At 36.1% G+C, this 25,412-nt stretch overlaps 1 protein-coding gene across 1 annotated transcript in view; it reads right to left on the minus strand.

Annotated features, from left to right (window-relative positions):
- Kcnt2 (potassium sodium-activated channel subfamily T member 2) overlaps positions 1-25,412 on the minus strand; it is a 253,856-nt gene that overhangs the window by 48,468 nt on the left and 179,976 nt on the right. Inside the window, exons 21-22 of the mRNA XM_033762145.1 lie at positions 22,981-23,115; positions 2,647-2,758 (exon numbers count right to left, since the gene is read on the minus strand). Of these exons, the coding sequence (XP_033618036.1) occupies positions 2,647-2,758; positions 22,981-23,115 (247 nt within the window). The remainder of the gene's footprint in view (positions 1-2,646; positions 2,759-22,980; positions 23,116-25,412) is intronic.

A 25,412-nucleotide genomic window follows, 5' to 3' on the forward strand; every position in this document is an offset into this window, starting at 1 on the left:
ATATATATATATGTATGTATAATTGACATATATGCAATATGCACATAACTGATTATAAATGTATATGTGATTTGTTTCATGTCTGCAATTATTTAATGGATTGTCTGAGACAGTATTGTTTAATGCTCAAAAAGCTTTTTTCCCATTTGTGGAGAGGATCTCTAAATTGGCAATAATCTTCCTTTTCAATTAATTTACCCCAAAGATCAAAACATAATTTTGTTCTTCTTTTGCCCTAATATGATAAACAGAATTATGCACTCACAAATACTGAAAATATCTTCCAAAATTATGAGCTTTCTACAACAAATGACCTGGTGTCAGCAAATATAACTTACTTAAATTTCTTTGTAGGAAGTATGTGTGGAACAGTGGGATATTTTGTATAAATCTTGTGTGCTCGCTGTAGCAGCACATGTACTAACACTGGATAGACTATGGTATAACCTTTACAGTGACATTATTATTTAGCTCCTACCACTATCTTCCACACAAAGATCTCAACATTATGAACCAATGGACAATTTGTCCAGGTTCCATTCCTCCAAAGTAGTGAATTTTATCAATCTGACTTCAAAGCCTGGGGTTTTTCATCACCAAGTGATCCCACCCCATTTGTGGAATGTCCAATAACATTACGTCAGCACCTATTCCACTGGATTCCCGGAATTGCATTTACCTGTACGGCTTTCTACCTCTTCTATGTTGTTATAATGATGTGGCATACTGGAAATTGCCTGTGTTGAACATTGTTGACCTTAAGTTTCCCACACTGCATTGAAATAGTCATAATCTTGAAAAAATTAGTCATCACCTTGAAAAAATTCGTCATCATGTCAGTTTTCAGGTCAGGAATCAGGGGCACAACTGAGATTTCCTTGAGCTCATAAAAGAATGTATTACAGTTGGATTAACACAGTGTCTGTGACCGGCTTTGGAAATGGGACTCAATAGAAAGGAATGCAGAAACAGCCTTATTTACACAATGCGCCTCCTAGACATTAGGACGGCAGCTGCAATGAGAGTGTGCTCAAGCCTCGGGACCAGATCTCAAACCTGGCTTTTCATGTAACTTTACTTTGTCTTTGTCTTTGACAATACTCAGGTGACCTGTTTCATTGCCATGAGATTAACGAAAGGGTTTCAGGTAGCTGTTCCTTCTAGGCTGTCCCTAGCATAATATGCCAGGAGCTACGTGTAGGAGTGGCTAGGCAATTATGATTAGAAGTGTATCATTTGGCCACAAACCTCCTCTTGAAGGTATACACCGGTTATGAATCATCTACCTCATAAAAACCACCATAAATCAGATTCCTGGAAAGTTTGCCTTTGGGATGATAGTCTGCCATCTTCCGATCAGCAAGCTCATTATAATAAAGTACTTTCTCTACCACCATCTTGTCTCTGGAGTAATTGGCTTTTACCATGCAATGAGCAGACCAAACTTTTTATGCAGTAACAGTAATCAAAATTTAAATTAAGTGAAATCAAGAACTAATAAAAAACTATGAGCATTGGGCCGGGGGTTTAGCTCATTGTTTCTGCTGCCTGTCTCACAAGTGCAAGGACCTGAGTTCGATCCCCCGTACAAAAAAGAAAAAAAAAATATACATATATATATATATATTTCCTCTGTTATATTGTTATAAACAATAAAGACAAAATAAATTTAACAGCTTTAACATTTTTATATCTACTTCCCCCAGTATACTAGGATCATATAAAAGCTGAGTAAAAAAAAACCATCTACTTTACCCTCAGCCTGGACATGGAGAATGGAAACCTGGTCTTCTGTCCAGCAGATATGATTTTGCAACTGCCCTGTCTTTATGAGCAGCATAATCATAAAACCTCTGCTTTGAAACATCCTTGCAGTCCTCCGTGTGTATACAGGTTTTTTGTTTGTTTGTTTGTTTCTGGTACCGGGGATCAAACTGAAGATTTGTGCTTGCAAGGCAGGTGCAGCACCATGGAACTACACCCCTGGCTCATCCTCAATATCAATACGTTCTGATTTTGTTCTCCTCAGATATGGCTTAAGTTTTCTGGAGGAGGCAGAACTCCTTACCAAGGGAAGGAATAAATTTGATTTTGTTTCAGACTTCACTGGTGACACGTCCTAAAGCAGCTTTCCAAAGAGCCTATCACACTTCTAAACGGCTAAACATTTTTGGAAAGAAATTCATATATAAATATAGCTCTCGTGATACAGCAAGTCACTTGTAATATTATCAGTGTCACTGACATTCTAACTACACATTGCTGTTGAACTTAATTCTTTGATAAATTATATTTGCAACATATAAAAGAACAAATTATTTCCACCACGTTTACTTGTAATATAATTGATGAAAATTTATCAATCCATTGTTTTCAAAATTGTCAATTAGGATTTTTGCCCCCAAATAGGAACTGAAACATGGCATTAGTTTTCCTATCTAATGGTATTTCTTTCCACATATAGATATTTCCAGAGGTTTTTTATTGTTGTTGTTGTTTTTGAGGGGGAGCAGTACTGGGGATTAAACTCGGGCCCTTGTAACTTGCAAAGCAAGTGCTGGAACCCCTGAGCCAAACTCCCAGCCCCTCCAGAGCTATGTTTTGAACCAAAATGGTTAAATCAAACTTTCTTAACATGGGTCTTACCTTTTCCAGTTTTGAAAGAGCAAGAGAATAACAGTCTTTGGCTCTGAACTGCATGAATCTCATGTTTGCTGGGTGAGTAAGCTCTGTGATAATACTGAGACTGGAAAACAACCTACATCAAAAGAAAAAATTTGCATTACATTAACAGTCCAATATGGTATTTTTTTATAACAACATATTTATGAGTGAGTGATTGCTAGCCAGGCTTGAAAATATATCCAATCACAATAGCAAGAATGCCAGATAAAATGTTCTCTACAACATTAAGAAAAATAAAACACTGTTTTCCAAAGAATATTTTAACCAACATTTTAGCACAACAAAAAACACAAATTTAGTAATTTGGCTTTTATCAGACAATTTCTTATATAATTATGAAATAGCACAAAAGAAAAACTTCTAAAGCCAAATTTTGACATTACAAGATTATTTTCTATGTGATATTAAAAAAAAAAACTTGTAAGACAAGTATGTTGACTGGCAAAAATATTACAAATGATGACTTCTTTTCCATTACGTGAGCTCTTTGATATTCCCCCCTATTTTTTCAGTGCACAATTCTTAAATATCAAATCTTGGTGCAGTGATTTTAGAAGAAGAAGAATTATGTTAACTTTAATAAAATTTCGCTGTAATGAATTGGTAGTAAGGTAAAGCCTTGCTGGTGGTGTTATAAAGAGATCCTGACAATGAGATTCACATCCCATATCATCCCCAGCTTTCTTCCTATTTGGCTTGCTCTCCAAATATACGCACACATGTGCAAGTATAAAAGCATACTCAAAATTCGTTTCATCCACAGGAAAAGGAAAAAATAATGCCAAAAATATCTTTCTATTTTTGCTGCTGATCTTTGCCTCATAGCTATGTGGCACCAATAGCTTTCCTGACTCATGTTTTGTGATTCTGTGTAGCATATTTACTTCCAGGGATACTCTGTTAAAGACATCTAACATGTCTTTAAAATACATTAAACTACATTATCACCACTTAATTCTCCTCATTGAATTGAACCCAGCCCTTGAACTGAGGTATTAGCACTGACAGAAAATTATAATAAAAGATAAACCTGTGTGTGATTGAAAAACAAATCAACCTGTGATGCTCTCATTTTATGGCAGTTCCAGAAGTGACACGTTTGATTTGGTGTCATTTAAAGGAATATGCTTCTTCTTCTTCAATTTTTTTTAGTTTATTAGTACAAGTATGCAGTACATACTGTCTATATTCCTTGTGTGGGGTTGGTACATGTACATTACGCATCTTCATTCCATTCCCATCCCCTTTCCCTTCCTGCCCTCCCCACTCTACCCAGCCCGGAGAGCCCTGACTTAGAGCCTTGGTGCTACCCATGAGTTTTTACCTCTCCTCAGGTGTAATTCCCTCACGCTGATGAATGAACTGCCAGGACAGCTCCCTCCTGCCAGGCAGAGTAGGCCTGCTGCACATCAACAGCCTGGAGGGGGGGGGTCTGTCCCCAGCAGGTGGCCCTGCCATCCCTGATTACCTTTCTTTCAGGGATGTCTGCACAGCTCTTTAGTCATCAGTCCAGTTAAGGCATGAGAAAGAACTCTTTCTTTCAAAGTTTTAGGGAAAACTTCTATGCTCTCTTGGTTATCTCAATGAACTAGCACTGCAGTTTAAACTTCATCAAGTCCCTTGAGAACTATGATATAAGGTGTTTGTATAAAATACATGCTTTATAAAGAAAGAAAGGTAGCCAGCATTAAGTGATTCAATTTTAAGTACAAATGCTATTGTATTTCTTCATTTAGCCAATCCGTAAGAAGGGTAACTAGAAAAATATCAGCAAAACAACAATCAGAATATAATTTTTTGTTGGTTTTTAATTTTGAAAATACAGTAATTTAAATGCGCAAATGACTGCTATTTTCAGGAATTCTGTGACTTTAAGATGTTTTAGGAAATTCTAAATATTAGATTCTTTAGAAGGGAGGGTGGTATGAAACAGAGATATTATTCTGAAACATTTAATACAGTGACACATAATTCGGACTATTAGTTGTGCTAGTATTTCTCTTTTCTCTACTTCTTTCCATTTCTCCTATTAAAATGCATTTTTTGTTTGCTTTCCTCTTCAATTTTTACATTTTGAAATCCCCGTCATTATTTAAATTTAATCTCAAATCCAATCGAGATAAAATTTTAAATCCTTTATAAATCAAGTCAAAATACTTCTTGCTCAGTGCTTAATTTGTGACACTTACTACACTACTTCTTGCTACACTGTCAGGGATTCTATCCACTCATGAACTCTCTTACTAAGCTGTGACACTAGAAGGATTAAGTTCCCTCTCAGTGTCTAGTACTACAAAGTATCTGTTTAGTTAATGAATCTTTAAAAAAAATAAGTGATTTCTCAATTATTGTTTATGCAATAAACAATATGTTTTATAATACATGAGTTAGCAAACAACATGTTGATGAAGTGCATTAAACAGTTTAGTTGGATAAATAATAATACATGAGTTTTATAATACATGAGTTAGCAAACAACATGTTGATGAAGTGCATTAAACAGTTTAGTTGGATTAGTACATAGAGAAACACTGTATATATTTCACATGACCCATTTTCAGTAGTTTTGTTCTTTTCATTGGAAAGCCATCATTGAGAGCAAATTCTATAAATTAAATTTTGATTTTTTTGTTTTGTTTTTTTACAGAAACTCTTTAAAAATATAGTGGCCTGAGTGGGAAAAAAGTCACTTGACTTTTTGGTCAGCAATCCCAAAGCTAATATCATCTTGGAGTTTCAAAAATATTTATTTAAAATATTTTAAAAAGAGAATTATCACTATCGACATTTTCCATAACAAGTGTTATCACAAACAATATTCAATAATCTGTGACAATAGAAACTAAAAAGAATAAACAATACCAAAATGTATCAATAAATATAAAGTCTCCTAACTTCATTTTGCTCTATTCTTTGAACTCTGGAAAGGAAAATGAATGGACCCAAGTTTCACCTCTTTGTCTTTTCCTCTTTTATCTTTTGGAAGGTTTAAAAAAGTTCATCAAGGCAGCTCATGCCTTAGCCAATCAACCTCTGCAGCAGACTGTGAAGAGGTGGAGCCCCGTTGTGGGTACCTGCATCCCCTTCACAGCCACACACACACAAACACACACACCATGCACCTCTGGCCTCCTGGCTGTGCTGGTACTGGGATTCACATCAAAGAAGCACAGGGGAGGTCATAAAGGCCACTGTCGTGAGCTCTAGCTTCAATTTTAATTTAATTCACACAGTTAAAGGTGATAGATTAATAACTACCACAAATTGTTATTTTCTAAGCTGTGCTTGATGCTTCTGTGTTCCTGATTGAATCACTTGGGCTAAGATGCTGTGATTGATCTAATCAGTTGTCCTTCCTGGTATAATGAAAAAGATATTACCTCAGAGTCATTAGAAACTCAAAATCTAAAGACAAGCTATAACAGGAAGATTAAAAACTATTAACCCAAGTATCAAACAAAGGACAGTACCAACAACAAAAATAGAAATGGGAAGACATTTAAACAAGGTTCAAGCACAAACACAGACTTCCAGTTTACCAAAGGCAAATTCTGGGGAAAACGAGGTGGAAAAGTCTGATAATCAACCACCTTGACACCCTGAACTGATAGCACAGGAAGGAACAAAACAGATGAATGAGTCTCTAGAAAAATTTGAAACAGAAATAATTTCCCAGATAACTACAAAGATGGTGATCAGAATGAATGACATGACTAGAGACTCAAGAACAGTAACAGTCCAAAAAAAAAAAGATGAGCCGAGGACCATGATAGAAGCCCTGAATACACAGCATAAGAAAGAACTGGAAACTATGAATGCCCAACATAGGAAAGAAATGGAATCCATGAAACAGATTCAAACAGATATCCAAGAGATTAGGAAGAAAAGGGCTAAAGGTGTAGGGAAAGTGGGAAGGGTAGGGGAAAGGGAATAAGGGAAAAGAAAAAAAATATGAGAAAATGAAAACAAAGTGTTTGTAAATGGGGAGGGGAGGAGGGGTGAAGGGAGGGCAGGGACAAGGGGAAAAAAATGAGAACCAAGACCTGTCATGTAAAGGTACAAGATCCCAATAATGAATATAACTGTACTGTGTATCTAAAATGTATCAATAAACTCAATAAAAAGAAAAACCTCTATTGAAAGTTTACATTACAGACTGAGCCAATCTGAACACAGGATATCAGATATAGAAGACAGGATAGAGATCAGTGACCATGAAAAGAGGGATCTCTTAAAAATAGTAAGGGAACATGAGAAATCAATCTTAGAAATCAACAGTTCCTAGATGATAAAGAGAAGAAAAATATAAGACTGATTGGAGTCCATGAAAAAGTAGAAGAAAGTATCAATGACATAAAAAAAAGAAACTGTTCACAGAATTAATGACAGAAAACTTCCAAAACAGAGCAAAATAATTTGACATACAGATAAGTGAGACATAATAGGACTTCAACTAGCCATGGTCAAAATAAGTCTACACATAGACATACAAAAATCAAGATCCCAGAATCCCAACAGAAGAACAGAATATTGCAAGCGGTTAGAGAAAAGAAACAAATCACATGCAAAGGAAAGCCCATCAGAATCACAGCAGACTTTTCAACACAAATCCTGAAGTCAAGGAGAGCCTGGAGTGAGGTATTTCAAGCCCTAAAAGAAAAAAATCTAGTTTGATGTATCCTGCAAAACTATCTTTCAAAATTGATGGGGAAATAAGATAACTTCCATGACAAGGAACATCTGAGAAACTTCATGAATACCAAACCACCGCTACAAACAATTCTAAATAATATCCTTATAAAAGACAATGAAGATCACAACTCCATGAGGCCCAACAGAGCAAATCCAGCAGGAAATGCAAGAAATTAAAGGGAGAGGGGGAAAAATTAAAAAGAGCCAATGACAGGATAATAACACAGTGATGATAAGTCAATACATATCAGTTATAACCATTAATGTTAATGTTCTCGATTTACCAATCAAAAGAAATTGACTGGCAGAATGGATTAAGAAGCAAAATCTAACAATATGTTGTGTACAAGAAATGGACCAAGTCAAAAAATAAACTCATAGACTGAAAGTAAAAGGATGGAAATCAGTTCTCCATGTGACAGGAACTAGCAACAGAGCAAGGGTAGCTATCTTCTTTGCAGACAAAGTAAATTTCAAACCAAAATAAAGAGAGACAAAGAAGGTCACTACATTCTCATCAAGGGAACAATCCAAGAGGAAGGAATGACAAACATAAATATAGATGCACCAAATACCAATGCACCCAGCTACATAAAACAAATATTAAGGGACATGAAAAACCAAATAAGCACTAATACAATTGTAGTGAGGACCTCAATACCTCACTGTTACAAATAGACAGGTCATCTAGACAAAAAATCAACAACGAAATACTAGAAATGAACTAAGCTTTTGAAAAAATGGACTTAACAGATATCTACAGGGTATTCTATTCCATAAATCAGATGATACATTCTTTTCAGCTGTACATGGGTTATTCTCCAAAATAGACCACATACTAGCTCAAAGAACAGGTTTAAGTAAATGTAAAGGAGTTGAAGTTACGAAATGTATATGATAGTGCAATTCAATTGTAGAATAGCAAACAAAAAAAAAAACATAAGAATTTCAAAACACATGGAAATTGAATAACACTCTCCTGAACAACCAATGGGTTACAGAGGATATTAAAGAAGAAATTAGACAGTTTTTACAAATAAATGATAATGTCAATGCAACATACAGGAATCTATGGGGAACAATGAAAGCAGGTCTATGAGGGATATTTATAGCAGTGAATGCCCACACTAGGAAAACAGAGTGAGCTCAAATAAACCACCTAATGCTGAATCATAGACTTCTAGAAAATGAAGAGCAAGACAAATCCAAAGCTCATGAAGCGGGAGGGGGATTATAAAGATCAAAACACAGATAAACGCAATGGAGACTAAGGGAATGATACACACACACAAAAAAAAAAAATCAATGAATTAAAGAGTTGGTTTTTTGAAAGAATAAGTAAAATTGAAAAACCCATAGCCAATCTTATATTGCTCACATTGGTGCAATTAGGAATGAAAAAGGTGAAGTCACAACAGATCCATCAGAAATCCAGAGGATCATCAATACCTACTTTGAGAATCTATACTCTAATAATATAGCAACACAGAAGAAATGGACAGATTTTTAGATACATATGAATTACCAAAGTTGAACAAAGATAAAAAAAATTCTAAACACCCCAATTATAATGAGTGAAATTGAAAACATAATTAAAAATTTACCAACAAAGAAAAGCCCAGGTCCTGATGGCTTCACTGCTGAACTCTGCAAGACATTTAGAGAAGAACTATTACCACTACGTTAGAATCTTTTCAGTTAAGTTGAAAGGGAAGAAATATCTCCAAATTCATTTCTGGAAGCAAGTCTTACTTTGATTCCAAAACCAGGGAAAGACCCAACCAATAAAGAGAACTACAGGCCAATCTCCCTAATGAACATAAATGTAAAATTGTTCAATAAGATACTGGCAAACAGAATGCAGAGCGTCATCAAGAAGATCATACACCCTGACCAGGTTGAATTTATCCTAGGGAAGCAAGAATGGTTCAACATATATAAATCAATAAGTGTAATACATGACATTAACAGAGTCAAAGACAAAAACCATATGATCATCTCAATAGATGCAGTAAAGACATTTGACAAAATTCAACACCCATTCATGACAAAATGCCTACAGAAATGAGAATGGATGGTCTTTATCTCAATTTGATAAAGGCTATCTATGAAAAACCAATAGCCAACATCATACTAAATGGTGAAAAATTGAAAACCTTCACACTAAAATCAGGAACAAGACAAGGATGTCCACTATCATCACTCCTGTTTAATATAGTTTTGGAAACATTAGACACAGCAATTAGACAAGACAAAGAAATAAAAGCAACAAAGATAGGAAAGGAAGAAGTTAAACTTTCATTATTTGCTGATGATATGATACTCTACATAGCAGACCCAAAAACCTCCACCGAAAGACTTCTAGACTTAATTGACAGATTCAATAGAGTAGTTGAATACAAGGTAAACAATCAAAAATTAATAGCCATCTTGCACACAAAAAACAGACTCATTGAGAGAGAAATTAGGGAAATAATTCTTTTCACAATAGGATCCAAAAAATGAAATATCTAGGAATCAGTCAAATAAAGGAAGCAAAATACCTCTACATTAATAACTACAACACTCTCAAAAAAGAGATCAAAGATGATATAAAAAAATGGAAAGATATCGCTTGCTTCAGGGTAGGAAAAACCAATGTAGTGAAAATAACCATACTCCAAAACTGCTATACAGATTCAGTGCAATTCCAATTGAAATCCCAACAGTATATTTCACTAAACTAGAGAAAACAATCAAAAAATTCATTTGAAACCAGAAGACACCTAGAACAACAAAAGCCATTCTAGGCAACAGAGATATGGCAGCAGGTATCATAATCCCCACCTTGAAATTGTACTACAAAGCCACTATGTTAAAAACAGTATGGTTCCGGCAATGAAACAGAACTGAGGATCAGTGGAATAGATTACAAGATGCAGAAACAACTCCAGAAATACTCAGCTACCTCATCTTTGACAAAGGAGCCAACCATCCTCACTGGAGGAAAAACAGCCCCTTTAATAAATGGTCTTGGAAAAACTGGATTTCAACTTGTGAAAGATAAAAACCAGACCCTATCTTTCACCATGCATTAAACTAAAATCCAGAAACATTAAACTTGTTGGAAGATAAGCTAGGGAGAACTCTTGAAGACACTAGCATAGGAAAAGATTTTATGAATAAATCCCCAGTAGCACAGAAATTAGCACAAAGAATCAACAAATGGGATCTCGTCTTTTTTAAAAGGCTTCTGCACTGCAATAGAAACTACCAACACAGCTAACAGACTACCTACAATGTGGAAAAATTTTTTATGAGCTGTTCCTCAGACAGAGGTCTACTATCTAGACTATATAAAGAACTGAAAAAAAATCAAGCCCCCAAATATAAAGATGTAATTAAAAAACTGGTATCTGAACTGAACAGACATTTCTCAGAAAAGAAGTAAAAGCAGCAAATAAATATAAGAAAAAAATGTTCAACATCACTGGTTATTTGAGAGACACAGAAGAAAACAACACTGAGATTCCACCTCACCCCAGAAAGAATGACTGCTATCAAGAAATCAACCAGTAACAAATGCTGAAAGGGGTGTGCAAGAAAGGAACCCTTCTCCATTGTTGATGGGAGTGCGGACTGGTGCAACCACTGTGGAAATCAATATGGAGATACCTTAAACAACTGGGATTGGAGGTCCTGTTTGACCCAGGTATTCCCCTGCTGGGTATCTTCCCAAAAGAATTAAAAGAATCATGCCACAGTGATATATGCTCATCCATGTTTATAGCAGCACAGTTTGTAATAGCTAAAACTTGGAAACAGACCAATTGCCCATCACTTGGAAACTGGAAAAAGTTGTGCTCTTTTTTTTTTTTAAACAAAATGGAGTACTATTCAGTCATAAAGCACGAGAAACTAGAGACATTTATAGCTAAGTGGATGCACATTGAGGCCATACCCATAAGTGCAATTAATAGGACACACATGTGAATACCAGGTAGTTTCTCTGGTGTGAAAAATCAAAAGTGTAAGTATGGTTCAAATTGTATAATTGATAAAGTGAAATAGGAGGAAAAGGGCTAAAGGAGTAGGGGAAGTGGGAAAGGTAGGGGGAAGAAAAGAAGGGAAAAGAAAAAATACAAAACAAGGAAAAAATGGAAACAAAGTCTTTGTAAACAGGGGAGCATGGAGGGTGTAAAGGGAGGGCAGGGATATGGGGAAAAAAAAGAACCAAGATGCATCATGTAAAGGTACAAGATCCCAATGATGAATTCAACTGTATTGTATATATCAAATGTACCAATAAAAAATTTTTTTTCAGCTTTAATTGAGTTTATTGGTACATTTTAGGGATACAGTACAGTTACATTCATTGTTGGGATCTTGTACCTCTACATGACAAGTCTTGGTTCTCATTTTTCCCCTTGTCTCTGCCCTCCCTTCACCCCCTCCTTCCCTCCCCATCTACAAACACTTTATTTTCATCTTTTCATTATCTCACATTTTTTTCTTTTCCCTTTTTACCCTTCCCCTACCCATCCCACCTTCCCTACACCGTTAGCTCCTTTCTTCCCCTTTCTAAATGTCAGTAATCTTATTAGAATCTTATGCATTGTTGCAGATTATTCATACCAGGGAAACTAAGTGAAATAAATAAGTCACACATGTGTAAATACCGAATAGTTTCCCTGGTGTGAATAGTTTCCAATAAAAATATTTTAAAAAATAAAAAATTCATCAGGTGTTAATGTGTAAAATGCATAAAGCAATATTCTAAACACTGTCTGTGTATTAACTCATTTAATCTTCACAACATCAGGTAGAAATCTCCTGGTTTCTGGTTTCCACCTGTAACTTCCTTCCGATGCAGAAGAGGCAAGAGCATGGCTCAGCCTTTACACTATCTTTACGGTACCTTTAGAATGGAGTTAATCTGTGCCAGGCCATGAGCTCAGCAGGACAGAGAAGTCTAGTATGTGTCTGGGCGGCTCCTGAACACAGTGCTTGAAGGTGGATTTAAAACATGTTGTTGTCACTCATCAAAAGCACATCCTCCTGCATGATACTTTGATCTCAACTTGTCTGATTCCTTTGTCTCTGGATAGTTTCCAACTAAGTTGAAAATCAGTGAGTGATGTCATTTTTCAAGTCACAGAAAACTATTCTACCTATGGTTTACCTCCAATCATTAGTTTACAGAGGAACAAACTGAGGCATAAAGAGAGGAAATAATGTATTCAAGGTAACATGCTTGTAGAAAGCAGAGCCTGGCCCATAGCGCAGGACTCAGGTCTGAAAGCTTCTCCTGTTATAATGAAGAGGCAGGCAGATCATTAGACATGAACCTCAAGTAAGCCCTATAAAATAAAAAAAAATAATTAAAATATTGAGCAATATGTCAAGGTTTCATATATTAAAAATCAACTCTATTGTAAAAAATATATACTATACTATCCTCACTACCTTAGATAATGGTTGCTAGCTCATAACTCCATCAGCGGTATTTTTATTAAAGACAATATCTAAAGTCTAATTTAATAAAAAAATTATCAAAATTTACTACTATAAATTTATCCAAGAGATAAAAATACATATAAAGTAAAATTTTTGTCTTTAAAATACTCTATAAACTAATAGAGGAAACCATGAAAATTCATTAAGAATAGAACTGTATATATATTTCTACTTGCGATAAATTGTGGCTGAAAGAATCCTCATAGATTAAGTAGCCTTAAGTAATAGTGGATGGAGGGTTCATGAGAAACATCTAGGACATTCAGGAGATACAAGGCCAGAGAAGAAATTTATCGGGCAAATGTAACTATAAATTATTGACAGTTTACTTCATCTTCTGAAACAGTGTTGTTTTCCTCAGCAGGATGGTCTTTATCTTTCCTGCAGGCAGCATAATTCCCATTTTGAATAAATTTGTGACTGCCTGAATTCATTTGTTGATATTTCATTTCTAACTCATTTATTAGAAATGAACACATATATGTAGTCATATATATTTGGACTTTTATAGCAGTGAATGAAAAATAAAATTGTATGACCCAGTTATTTTATGTGAGTGACTTCTACATTTGAAATGTTAGGAAAACCAAAATTTCTGTGATATGTCTGCCATTTCTGGTCTTCCTAAATGAACGTACACTATTTGTGGTACTTTAAACTTGGAAACTGAATGCATTGACTAAGTGTGCCACCTAGTGAAGATTTTGAGCTAAGTAACATACAAGAAATACTGCATTACAATGCTCTTTAGATCTATAAAGCAACAGATGCATTCAATTTTGATATTTTATGGTTGCAAATTTGGTTGTCTAATATGTTTCATGATGCATTTTTAAAAATACACTAAAATATATTTTTGAGAAATAATATTTCCTGAAATGTAGAACAGTTTGTAAGTAAAATGGCATAAGTCTCTTTTCCCTAGGCAGTAAAATCATAAGCAAGCAATATTTTACTCATAATTTAAAAACAACAGTTCATTCCCTTAAAACTTTTTATCAGTTGTGTGCTGTGCTGACTCTATGACATTACGTGTAGCCCTGGAGTTGTGTGAACTACCTATGGAATATTTCTCTGTCTGCATTAATTTTTATAACAGATATTTTTGATATATCCAGTTATGCTGAACAATCTAAGATAAAAATGTGTTTTTTATGATTTGTATCTTATATGTCCCCCCAAAGCTTGTATTCAATGCTTGGTCCCTAACTGATAGGTTACTCAGAATGCAGAACCCTTAAGAGATGGGCCTTGGAGGAAAGAAGAGAAGTCCTTAGAGGAGTGTCCCTCAGGGGACGTGGGACCTTGGTCCTTCATCTTTGCTTCCTCCCCACCATGAGGGGAGCGGCCTCCTCCACTTCCTCTATTATGTCCTACACACTACAGGCCCAGAGGGAAGGTGCCAAAACCATGGACTGAAGTCTCTGAAGCCATGAGCCAAAATAAATCCTTCCTACCTTAATTAGTTTCTTTCAGGTATTTTGTCACAGAGACTTCACACTAACATAGAAAATTCACTCAGAGAAGTGGAGCCATTGTTGTCACTTTACCTGGCGATGTGATACAGCAGTTTTTGATTAGGTCTACAGGAGGAATTTGGAAGTGTACGGAAAGCAGGCGAGAGAAAACTTGGAATGCTGGAAGCACAGTTTAAGGAGGGTCTTTGTAGGGGCTCAAGAACAAGAATGCTGATAGAAATGTGGACAGTAATGACTGTGCTGAGGAGGTTTCAGATGGAGATAAGGACTTTATTGGGAACTGTATCACAGGCCATGCACCTTACTTTATGGGAAGAGCTTGCCTGAAACTTTGTGTGAGGGTCAGTTTAAAGCCGAAAGATTATCTGGCAGAGGAAAGAAATTTTAAGGCAGCACAATATTCAGGCAGTAGCATAACAACTGCTTTTATCCAGATTTACAGTGAGAATTAGGAGCAAAATGTGGCATGGCGATATTTGCAACATTTGCGGTTTTGCCATGAAAAAAATATCATTCAATTTTTCAGCCAAGGAGTATGATGTTGCTTAAACAGGTTATCACCATTAAAAAGAAGCCAAGTCCTTTGCACCAGGATTAGAGAACAGATGTCTCAGGGACACCCCTGGAATGGGAAAGATCCGACCCACATAGACACAAGGATTTAAAAGTGGAAACTTATTTCAAGGACGAGTTTGTTGCTGTTTTTGAGAAGAGAGCCCCGGAATACCCAGTCAGTGTTGGGTCATATAGGGGGTGGCTTAAGATTCATGTTCCTGGGTTTGGCCCTCCAAGCACTAGGGGCTGCTACAGCCATGGTTTGAGAGGGTTTGGATCCACTGGTAGACAACCTTGGTGTAGCCTACAAGATGCTAGTTTTGTACCTGCGTAGGAATGCAAAAACCATTTTCTCCAAACCATTCTCTACATGGTAGCTAAACTTCTCTATGCTTTAATTATTGTCTGTTATTCCTAAAATAAAAATCAACTCATCTGCATACTTTCCAAAGCCACGAATACTGTGGATTATGAATATCATGTCAAGTTCATGCCACACCAGTCTTGCCCTTGTTGTGAGCCATGTCCTTAACAAATTCCCATTCCTACTACTACAGAGCATGTGTATTCCTGAGTCTGGAATCTTTTTTCCCACTTAGCCTCCATTCATTTTGCAAGTAAAAGAATATGAATACATCAGTAAGGTACTTCCTGGACCACTTGACTACAGTAAATATCTGTCATGTCTGGTTCTATAATGTTCTACATTTCTCAGTACCTGTAATTCTCTAGTTAAATCTTCAATGAATTACTTAATACTATCCCTACCAGACTGGCAATATCCTAAGGTCATAAACCATGTCTATTTATTACTGTAACCCTAGCTCCCTGAATAGTCTCAGCACTTACTAGATACTCAATCTTTGTGCCCCATGCACTACATCAACAAATCAGAACTGCAGGTAGCCATAAAAGTTATCCTCTCCTGCTATGGATCTAAAGCAGGAATTGCTGTATTTCCGATGACAGATCCAGGATTTGCTTGTTTTATCACTGACAGTACTCATTATCTTACAAGCCTAGTCAGCTAAATTTTAGAAAACAAAAGCAAAAATGAAGAAAGGAAATCATCCTACTGAAACAAACAACCCAATGAAACTTCTGAAATAAATCAGTCTTGAATTTTTACCATATAGATTTAGCAATGAATTTTTTTTTACCTTTCCTGCACTAAACATTATTTTCTGTACTCTCTAGAAAAATCTTTCGCTTCTCAACTCTTAGAGAATTTTTGCTCATCTCCCCTTCCACTTGATATGCAAGTTGTAGTACTGAATCTGCTTTTTGCTACATGGGTAAGGGGAACTATGAATTTCTCTCCATATTGCTTTCTTTCTCAGTACCTGAATCTGCTGCTTTTTGCTACATGGGTAAGGGGAACTATGAATTTCTCTCCATATTGCTTTCTTTCTCAGTAAAATAAGAATAAAGATAGACCCCATAGAAATAACAAAGTGTTATGGCTTGTATCTAGATGTCCCCCTGAGTCTCATGCGCTTGTAGGTTGGGTTTTGCAGAGGGTGGCTGGAGGTAGGTTGTGTGAATAGAGATTAATGGTGTGGGGCAACTAAATTAATCCACTGATTGGTTTAGTATAGTTCTGGCCATGGATAATGGCTAGTCACACCCTGAGTGGGCACCAACCCACCCTGAATGTAGGTGGCTTGTACTCTGAATGGGACAAAAAAGCAGTGTAGGCTCCCTGCTCACTGCTTGCTACCTGCTACCTTATGGACTGTTTGTCCTCTGCCAAGAGGGACCCCTATGCCCCTTGCCAAAGCCACCCTACATTGGAGCCAGTGGACTATGGACTAAAACCTCTGCAAATTATGAGCTAAAATAAACCTTTCCTCCTTGGGTGTCAGGTAATTTTTTCTGGCAATGAGAAAAGTAACCAAGACAGAAAACATTTCCAAAGTAGTGCATTTTGATGGATAAATCTACACAGCCATTCTAAAGTAGGTGCTTTTAATTCAAGGTGCATTTTGATATGTCTATTTAATTTTAGTTTAGATAATAATATCCGTTTATAAAATGAGAAATGTTTTCAAAATGTCATAAACGCCTTCTTAGATAAAACTTTGACAAAGAAAATTTAAATTTGAAAATAAGAACTTTCTGGAAATCAGATAGTCACTAGGAGATCTTTGTTCTGGGAAGACTCACTTAAATGTGTCTACTTAGATGTATAAATGAAAGCCCTCAGGCACAAGGAACACAAATTTGTAAAGGATCCAACTGGACACAGACCTCCCTTTAAGGCCTGTGATATTCAGAAACTGTCTCTCCCCATAAGTGGTGTTAGGATTCATGAGTCTGCTCTGAATGGAAGAGAGGACGGATTTGTTCCTCCCTTTAGGGTAGAAGTTGTCCCTGATAAAGTTTGCTGCCCTAACAAAATATTAAGAGGCTGAATAGGAAAAATTGCTTTGAGAAGAGGAAAGAATCAGGGCAAGTGATCCAAAAAAAGCCTAGAATCGAGATTGTTCTTGTGAAGGAGCTCATTCTGGCATAAATCGTGATTATTTGGAACCTCCTTGGGGCCCCACGAACCCAGCACATGCTGCAAGATCATTCATGACCTATCTGAAGATTTGGGAGCTGTATTCTAGACTTTAGATGAAAACACAGCTCTTCCTGGTAAATTCTCAGGAATAATGGCCTTACTCCCTCAAAAAATCATGCTGGAGCTAAACCACAGCACATGCATGATTGTTACAGTGATTGAAAGGGGGCCGATTAACTTGAGGTCATGGCAACTGAGAAAAAGCAGATACAAGAAATGTCCTCTGTTCCTCTATACTTTGCCTAAAACCAGGACATAATTTACAAACATGTCCCTCCTATTTTCTCTGCCAGAGAAGACTAAAGTTAAATACCAAACGTGCACTTTAGAGTCTTGCTAACTTGGTGACTGCATCAGAAGGATTTATAAAAACAAACCACTTACCTGCCATTAGTTTCTCATATATTCACCTTTCTCTGTGCTACCAACCCTAGAGACACACAGTCTTTTGCTCTGTCTGGTCCTCTAAAACTGTATTTTTCTTTGTTGAAGATACTCTGTAAGTCAGGGTCCTAGGCTATTTCTTGTGTTACTGTTTCCCAAGTGTTACCAAATGTTACGCGAGCGACATACATGCTAATAAACTTGATTTATTTTTTTCTCTTCTTAATCTGTCTTTTGCATCTTGTCAGTCTATTTTGTCCATCTGTTATATTGGCCCTAGCTGAGAATTTTTAAGGATGAAGGGAAGATTATTTTTTCCCTCTAAAAGAATGAAGATGAATTATACAATTCAGTTTTCAATTACAAAAGCATGCTTAAATTATAATAGGAAAGAATTCTCCACACGCCTTCAACTCTTTCCTAATTTCAAAGTCTCCCTTCTCCACAAACACACTCTAGGTAAATTAATAAAATTCTCCTGGTGGGGGCCCCTTTGGACTCAGTAATCTTGAAGGGTCCTTTGGCAATCTACTAAGAGCTCTATCGAGTGAACTAGGAAGTAGGAGTTCAACTCATCAATTTAATTTTCTGAATAAGAATATAACCTTATGTTAATCTAGCAAAGCTGGCCATACGAGTTACAAAAATTAATAGTGAATCAGAGGGTTTCTACGATCATTTTATACTTGAATTGCATCCCATTCTTGTTTCCTGGAAGATAGCATAACCATATAGATTGAATATTTGTCTAATAAGCATATTAATAGTTGTGAAAGTTGAATATTTACAGTTAAAATGCCCCACATCAAAATTGAACAGCAAGGTAATCAGTTCACAATGGCATGGGCCAAAGTAGCTCCATGATCTTTCATAAATGCTACAGTGAAATGTAGCTTCCCCCACAGAAAGTAAAAATAGGCAACAATGCTTACCTGCCTCATGCATACAGATGTCAAATAAATTAGAAGATGTAATACTTTCCCCCTTCAAATAAACAAGCAAATTAAAAAGAATATCACGTCGAGCATCTTGCCTTAATAATAATCTGACTCATATCAGTGGACATACATATTTTTTAGACAACTATGTGTTAGGACATAGTCAGTAAACCAGCAGAGGCTTCCAGTTATCATTTGCTTCAGATGAATCAGGTACTGCTCTGAATACGTTCAGAACTCATCTCGTTTTGTTATTTCAATTGCTTTGCCTGGCAATACGACGGAGAGTATGGACACATTCAGATCACCAGGATTAAACAGTAAGACTTTAGATTCTGGAGCTCTTCTAGTTTTATCAGCAGCCTTCATCCACAGTAAATGAATGACTCCTAGGATATCTATAAATTAACTTAAAATATTTCAGAATGAACAACATGTGGGTGTTGTTTAAACTCCACATGCAACCAGTATTCCATTTCACCTCCAGTTTGGCTTACTTTGGCTTTACTCAGAAAGTTCACACAAAGCCACTTCTGTTATCCATGGTTCTATCATAAGTCTTACTAATTAACCAATTAGAAAATTAGCTTTCCATCAAGGGGATTACTGATGTTTTGTCAAGATATGAGAACTGCTAAGGATTGTAGATCTACTATTCATTTATACATGATTAATATATAAGAATTCTATTGGGGCTGAGGACCAAGCTTTTAATTCTAAATATTTAGAAATCCAGCCATTGTGACTGAATTTCCAGTTACCTGATACTTACTGCGAAGAGAAACTGAATCCCATCTATAGAATGCTGTCATCTACCTCTAGGGAATTTTATGCTAAACAGAGAATCTAAAAGCACAGAAAACTGGGAGTAGAAGGAAGAGAGAAAAGGAAAAGCTGACATCAGCGTTAGCTGATAGTAAACAATCAGTAATTTTCCACTGCGGTTTTCAGCACAGAAGTGATTATAATGATTATCCTGAAATTTAATGAGGGAAACGAGAAGAAAAAGGTCCTCAGTTATCCATGGACAGAGAATAGGATCAGTAGATGATAGCTTCTCAGGTGGTCAAAGGCTATTAAGATTTGGGAATTTTAGAAAAAAAAAATTAAGTTGAAAATAAGTTATAATACCCAGAAAATTGAATTCTATATATTGAGAACATGAAAGGTAAAATTACCCCCAGTTCAAAGTCAAGGCCATGACCAAATGGTCAGCTAAGGTAAGATATGGCAAAGAACATCTGTGTAGAACTGTTGACAACATCAAGAATCGCAGTAGGGTTGGCGAGTCTCAGTAAATTAGGAACTTAAATCTGGCCCGTGGAAAGTAACTGGATCACTTACTGATGCCAGTGACATTTGTTTTATCACAGGACTGTATACACACCTTGCATTTTATTACAAAAACTAGCTAAGCTTTGCAAACATAGATTAACAGTTTACTTATTCATCCTTCGGAGATTTTCGCAGGAATTTTTTCCTGAAAATATTGCCATGTTTTTAGTGCGAGATTGGTAATGCCTTTATAGGATGCAGGTAAGGAACTAACAGAATTAATCACTTTGCAACTCAGGTATCTAATAGCTTATTTTAAAAAAATCTTCTGGAATGTATTCAGTTTAGATGTCATAAAAATTAAATAATTTCTAAAAGATCCTGCTTCTGAAGATAGAGCAAATTTAGTAAAGGTATTAAAAGTTATTCTTTCATTAGGTCAACATATGATAGTCACTTCTTCAGCTACACACTAGGCAGTCTTTGCAGTCAGCAATCACATGTATATCCGCCCTTAGTTATCCTCATTGTTAGTTTTAAATTATTGTTAGAGCCTTTATATCTCTTAGTAAGTTGGGAAATTATTACTATCTTGGAATCAAGATAATTCACTCAGAGAATTTAAAAATTCAAATCAATAGAAATTTCATCATAATAGAAATAAGCTCACAGTATACTGAAAACAAAACAACATTAAAAAAACAGGATGCTCTTCTTTTAAAACTATAATTAGCTTTTGCAAGGCATGGAATCCAAAAGTGATTTTACTTCATTCACTGGCTATAAATCTCATCCCTGAATTAATTCTTTACTCTATAATTACCTTTATCTACTCTCTAGAGAAAAGAAATGCTTACATATATGTCGTATTTAAACATGTCCTATACTACCTTTCAAAGCACTACTTAGTAGGGCTCAATAACTAGTTAGCTCTATTTTAAATGAGCTGCCACATTACAGTAACCTCGTACCATACATGTCTCCTTCTGGAACACAAAGATCCTAAGGCAAACTCAGAATAGATTTTCAAGTTGCTGGCAGATTCTTTATATATATGATCTTTACATTAACACCAAAAGGTGGTCAAATTATTTCCCACTACATTATATAGATGAGGAAAACTGTATTTCAATGAGTTTAGGAAACACAATTTAAGGTCACAAAGTAGGATCTGTAAAGCCATTAAGGACAGAGATGGTAACAGATAAAATTTGATGCTATAATACATGTAACTTTTTCATTCTACCACATCAATGTGATTATTATACTGATCATAATTATAACTACCAAGCATGTGTTAAAACATTATACTTATTTTTAAAATCTTAACTAATATTCTTAGTAGCAATGGGATTTAGAAAAGGAAAGTAATTTTCTTAAACTCATACTCCAAAATTTCACCCTGAGAATCCACTTTATTATGTTTTTTGTTTGTTTGTTCTTGACACAGTATCTCACAATGTAGCCCAGGCTGGTCTTGAACTCACTATGTAGCCCAGGCTGGCCTTCAACTCATGGCAAGCCTCCTGCCTCAACTTCCTGAGTGCTGGGATCACAGATGTACTCTCTCAACTTGGCCCAGAGAATCAACTTTAGACCCATCTCTGAATTTTGCAATCAAATATGAGTTAATTTGCCTCAATACTGCTACAATACGAAGGTGTAAAGTGAAAGGAGGGTGTTGATAAGGGCTATGTTATTTACTTTCATAGTTGGTAGCTTAGATATTTCCTTTCAACTGATGCAAATGTACACACAAAACTGAAAAAAGTGATCTTTCTGATATTTAAAATTTCACAGGATTCCAAGTGTCACAGATGTCTCAATTTATAAATAATTTTGATTTGGCTTATAGTAAATACTTTTGTGATGGACACCACCCTGAACAAGCTACAAATTCATGGACTGGTTTTTCATATTAGAAGTTGGATTCTGCCTATGAGCCCACAATGGCTGCCCTGAGGAGCTAGCAGTTGGTGTGTGGAGAAGGAACAGAAGGAACAACTCCCCACACCACTGGATACGTGGAGGTCCCAATGATCTGTGACGGTCACTGTGACATCTTGGAAGGCACGACAGTATTGCCAAGGGCAACATGACTTGTACAGAGAGCTCCTAGAGAGGCAAAAATGAATGTATGGGAAGGAATACGTTTCCCTTTAGTCTATGAGCTGTTCTTGCTAGAATGTTTCGTCCCCTTGTTGCTAGGAACCTGCTCACCTCAGTGGCTCTCTACTCCATGTTCCCTGCACCGCGCCTTACTCCTTCTAGAAGATGCATGTCAATAAATAAATAGTGGCAAGCTCAGGAGACAGTTTCTTAGTGAGTTAAGAGCTTTGACAGTACTAGGCCCTCCATTTATGCATTAAGATCTTGTCATTTTTTTTAAAATCCTGCCACCGTACCCTTGGCCAGGTGGTGATCGGGGGTCTGATCAGCCTCCAATACTTTTGTCTGTTCACACTTAGCCAATGATAACCGTAAAGGAGATTTAGATCTGAGTTGGTTTAACAAAACTGGTGAGTGAAGTTAATGAGACACATAAAATTAGTGGGAATTTGCTATTAAGCTGGATAAATTACCATAACTTTGCCTAATGTCAATCTTAGTTAACTGCATACCTAAACTGCTGCTAGACATGAAACCCAAATCCAAACATGAATAATTTGTCCTAAGCATGGCTGCCGCTGCGCAGTATTATCTAAGAAAACGGACACATAATTCTATTTAAAAAAATTATTGATCTGCTGTTACACATTTGACTTACACAGTGCCAGTGACACAAATATGCACTTGTTTTGTGATCAAAAGAATAAATGAAAGACTATAAAGTCAATGTAAGTGTATCGCACACAAGTTGGCTTCAAGTATCTCACCCACGGTTAGCCTCCAGCCGACGACAGATGCGTACCTGAAAAGAGTCTGCACATTCACAATGGTTTTGGCATCAGCCATGTAGTCTTCCTCAGCACTCATGGTGCTTTCCTTGTCCACCACCACCATGTTGGCAGCAAAGGTCACTCCACACCTGAGCAAATCATCTAGACTTTGATAAAAATCAACAGAGAAGAGCGGACTTTAAATAAACCACCATGTTAGCATTGTTGCTCGAAACTGCTTGGTGCTGTACTAATGTAAGATGTCTCTATGCGTGGCTGGCATAGTGTGTGCATAGGCAGATACTACTGGGAACTATGATATACTGATGTTTCTACTGGCATAAAATATTTTTTATTTCAGGAACCTTAGATTTATTAGATATCATCTGTTTCAGAGCATCTATGTTAAGAATGTTTATTTTATCATATTTATTAAGACACATATATGATACATACAAAGATCCATTTTACATTAAAAGAGTAGAGTGTGTTACAGCTATGATTTACAGTTAACATGCTATTTCAGAGATGTAAGTTTACTTTCTTTTTATTTCTATGATGCTTTGGGAAAGAGTAGAGATGGATATTCTTAATTTAGATTGTCAAGCCTGATGAAGAAATACAAAGCTATGAAATGTTTATTTTTCAATCTTTATCACTTCCTTTATTTTACTTATTTGTGCGTTTATTTGCATACAGGATCTCACTAAATTGCGCAGGCTGGGCTTGAACTCCCCATCTTCCTGAGTAGCTGAGATTACGGGCGTGCACCACTGTGCCCAATTTATTATTTCCTCATGTGAGAGCCATGGGCTGAAGATGATTTCTATTGAGCACAAATATCTGTTATGTTTGTGCCTCCTGATTACCCAGCTGAAGTGTTTAAACAAATGATCAAAGATGCTGATTTCTTCAGCTGCATGAAGTGATCATAAAATTAAAAGACAATACGTGTGAGTTCTTATAGTCTTCTCCCCTAAAATACCTTACTTAGAATCCTTTTCCAATGAATGAAAGAAAAAGGTATCCACCCCTAAAGTTGAAACAAGGAAAGTGTTATCCTCACTGACTTTGGCTTATTCAGCTAGAAAAAATAGAACTGAATAGTTAAGGGACATTAAACTTAAGGGAGAAGAAGAGTGCTCTCCAGAGTTGACTGAAGACAAAGAAGAGATAGATTGATTTATCTCACCATCTTCCTATTTAAAATAGGAAGAATAAAACTGAAATAACCTGAGTCCTCCTTGGATTCTTAAAGAGTCAGGTCTCTGAGGATCTTTTCCAAGTTAACTGGTTGAATGAGCTATGTCACTGTAAAGGGGATTGTTTTCCTCTTATGGCAAAGCGAGAAGTACGATTTCTTACTCTGTTATTAGGTGAGAGAGTATTACCAAAGCTTTGAGTCCAAGATCCCCAGGAGTAGTCCAGAAAAAATATTTCACTTGAATCAGGAACAGTGTTCTGTGGCAGAGATTTTATGGCTAAAACTGTGGAAACAGAATGTTATTCCAAATAAATTTCCTATGATATGAGGGGCCAGGACCATAACACCCAATCAAAATGATAGTCTTCAAGCTTAAGCACTAGGGATATTCGGGTCTTTCTTTTATTTAGGAAATTCATCACAACTGCTCCTACACCTGCACTAAAATGCATTTTAGAAGGAGTTATCCAGGAGCTGAGGTGCAGCTCAATGTTGGAGCACTTGTCCAGCATGGGCAAGGCCCTGAGTTTGGATCCACCCCCCAAAGACTGCGATATGACCTCTTAGAGAGCATAAATATGATAACTAACTCATTTGCTTTCACACTTCCCGATATTTTAAATTATTTCTTATATTTCATCTTTCACAACAACTTTCCCATTTATAATAAAACAGCACGATTAGAATTATTTAGGAAAAGGGAAAGGTAGAGTGGTAGAAATTAAGTTTGACTCCATAAAGATCTAGTTAGATGTTAAGATAGAAAAGATGAAGGCTTACTCAACAATAATTAAGCTGAAGTTAATACTGGACAAAAGTTTCACTAAAAGATGTCTGTGTTAAATTGCTGAAAGCTGAACATGACCACATGTATTAATTCTAGCCTCAAAAATTTTTTCTTGTTATATTTGAGAAATAGTAATAATCATTATTTATTTGTTTTTGGTACTAGGGATCGAACTCATGTCCTTGCACTTGCGGCGCAGGCAGCAGAACCACTGAGCTAAATCCCCAGCCCTTAAATACCCATTTAAATCAACAGACAAAATATAAAATTGTAATGATATTCCTGAAAAGTATAGATCATTTGTTTTTGCATTTTAATCTTAAATCATTATTTTTCTATTATTTAATATTTAATTAACCATTTTCCTTTTAATAGACTAACGATTTATATATTTCATATCAATTCCATCCTCACCACCCGTTTTCCACCAATATGTTGCTTTCTACAATTTGGCCACCAGAGGGCAGCCAAGG

This window comes from Fukomys damarensis, unplaced genomic scaffold (genome assembly GCF_012274545.1).
Source record: "Fukomys damarensis isolate Sample0158 unplaced genomic scaffold, DMR_v1.0_HiC HiC_scaffold_11, whole genome shotgun sequence".
In the NCBI taxonomy this organism is placed as follows: domain Eukaryota; kingdom Metazoa; phylum Chordata; class Mammalia; order Rodentia; family Bathyergidae; genus Fukomys; species Fukomys damarensis.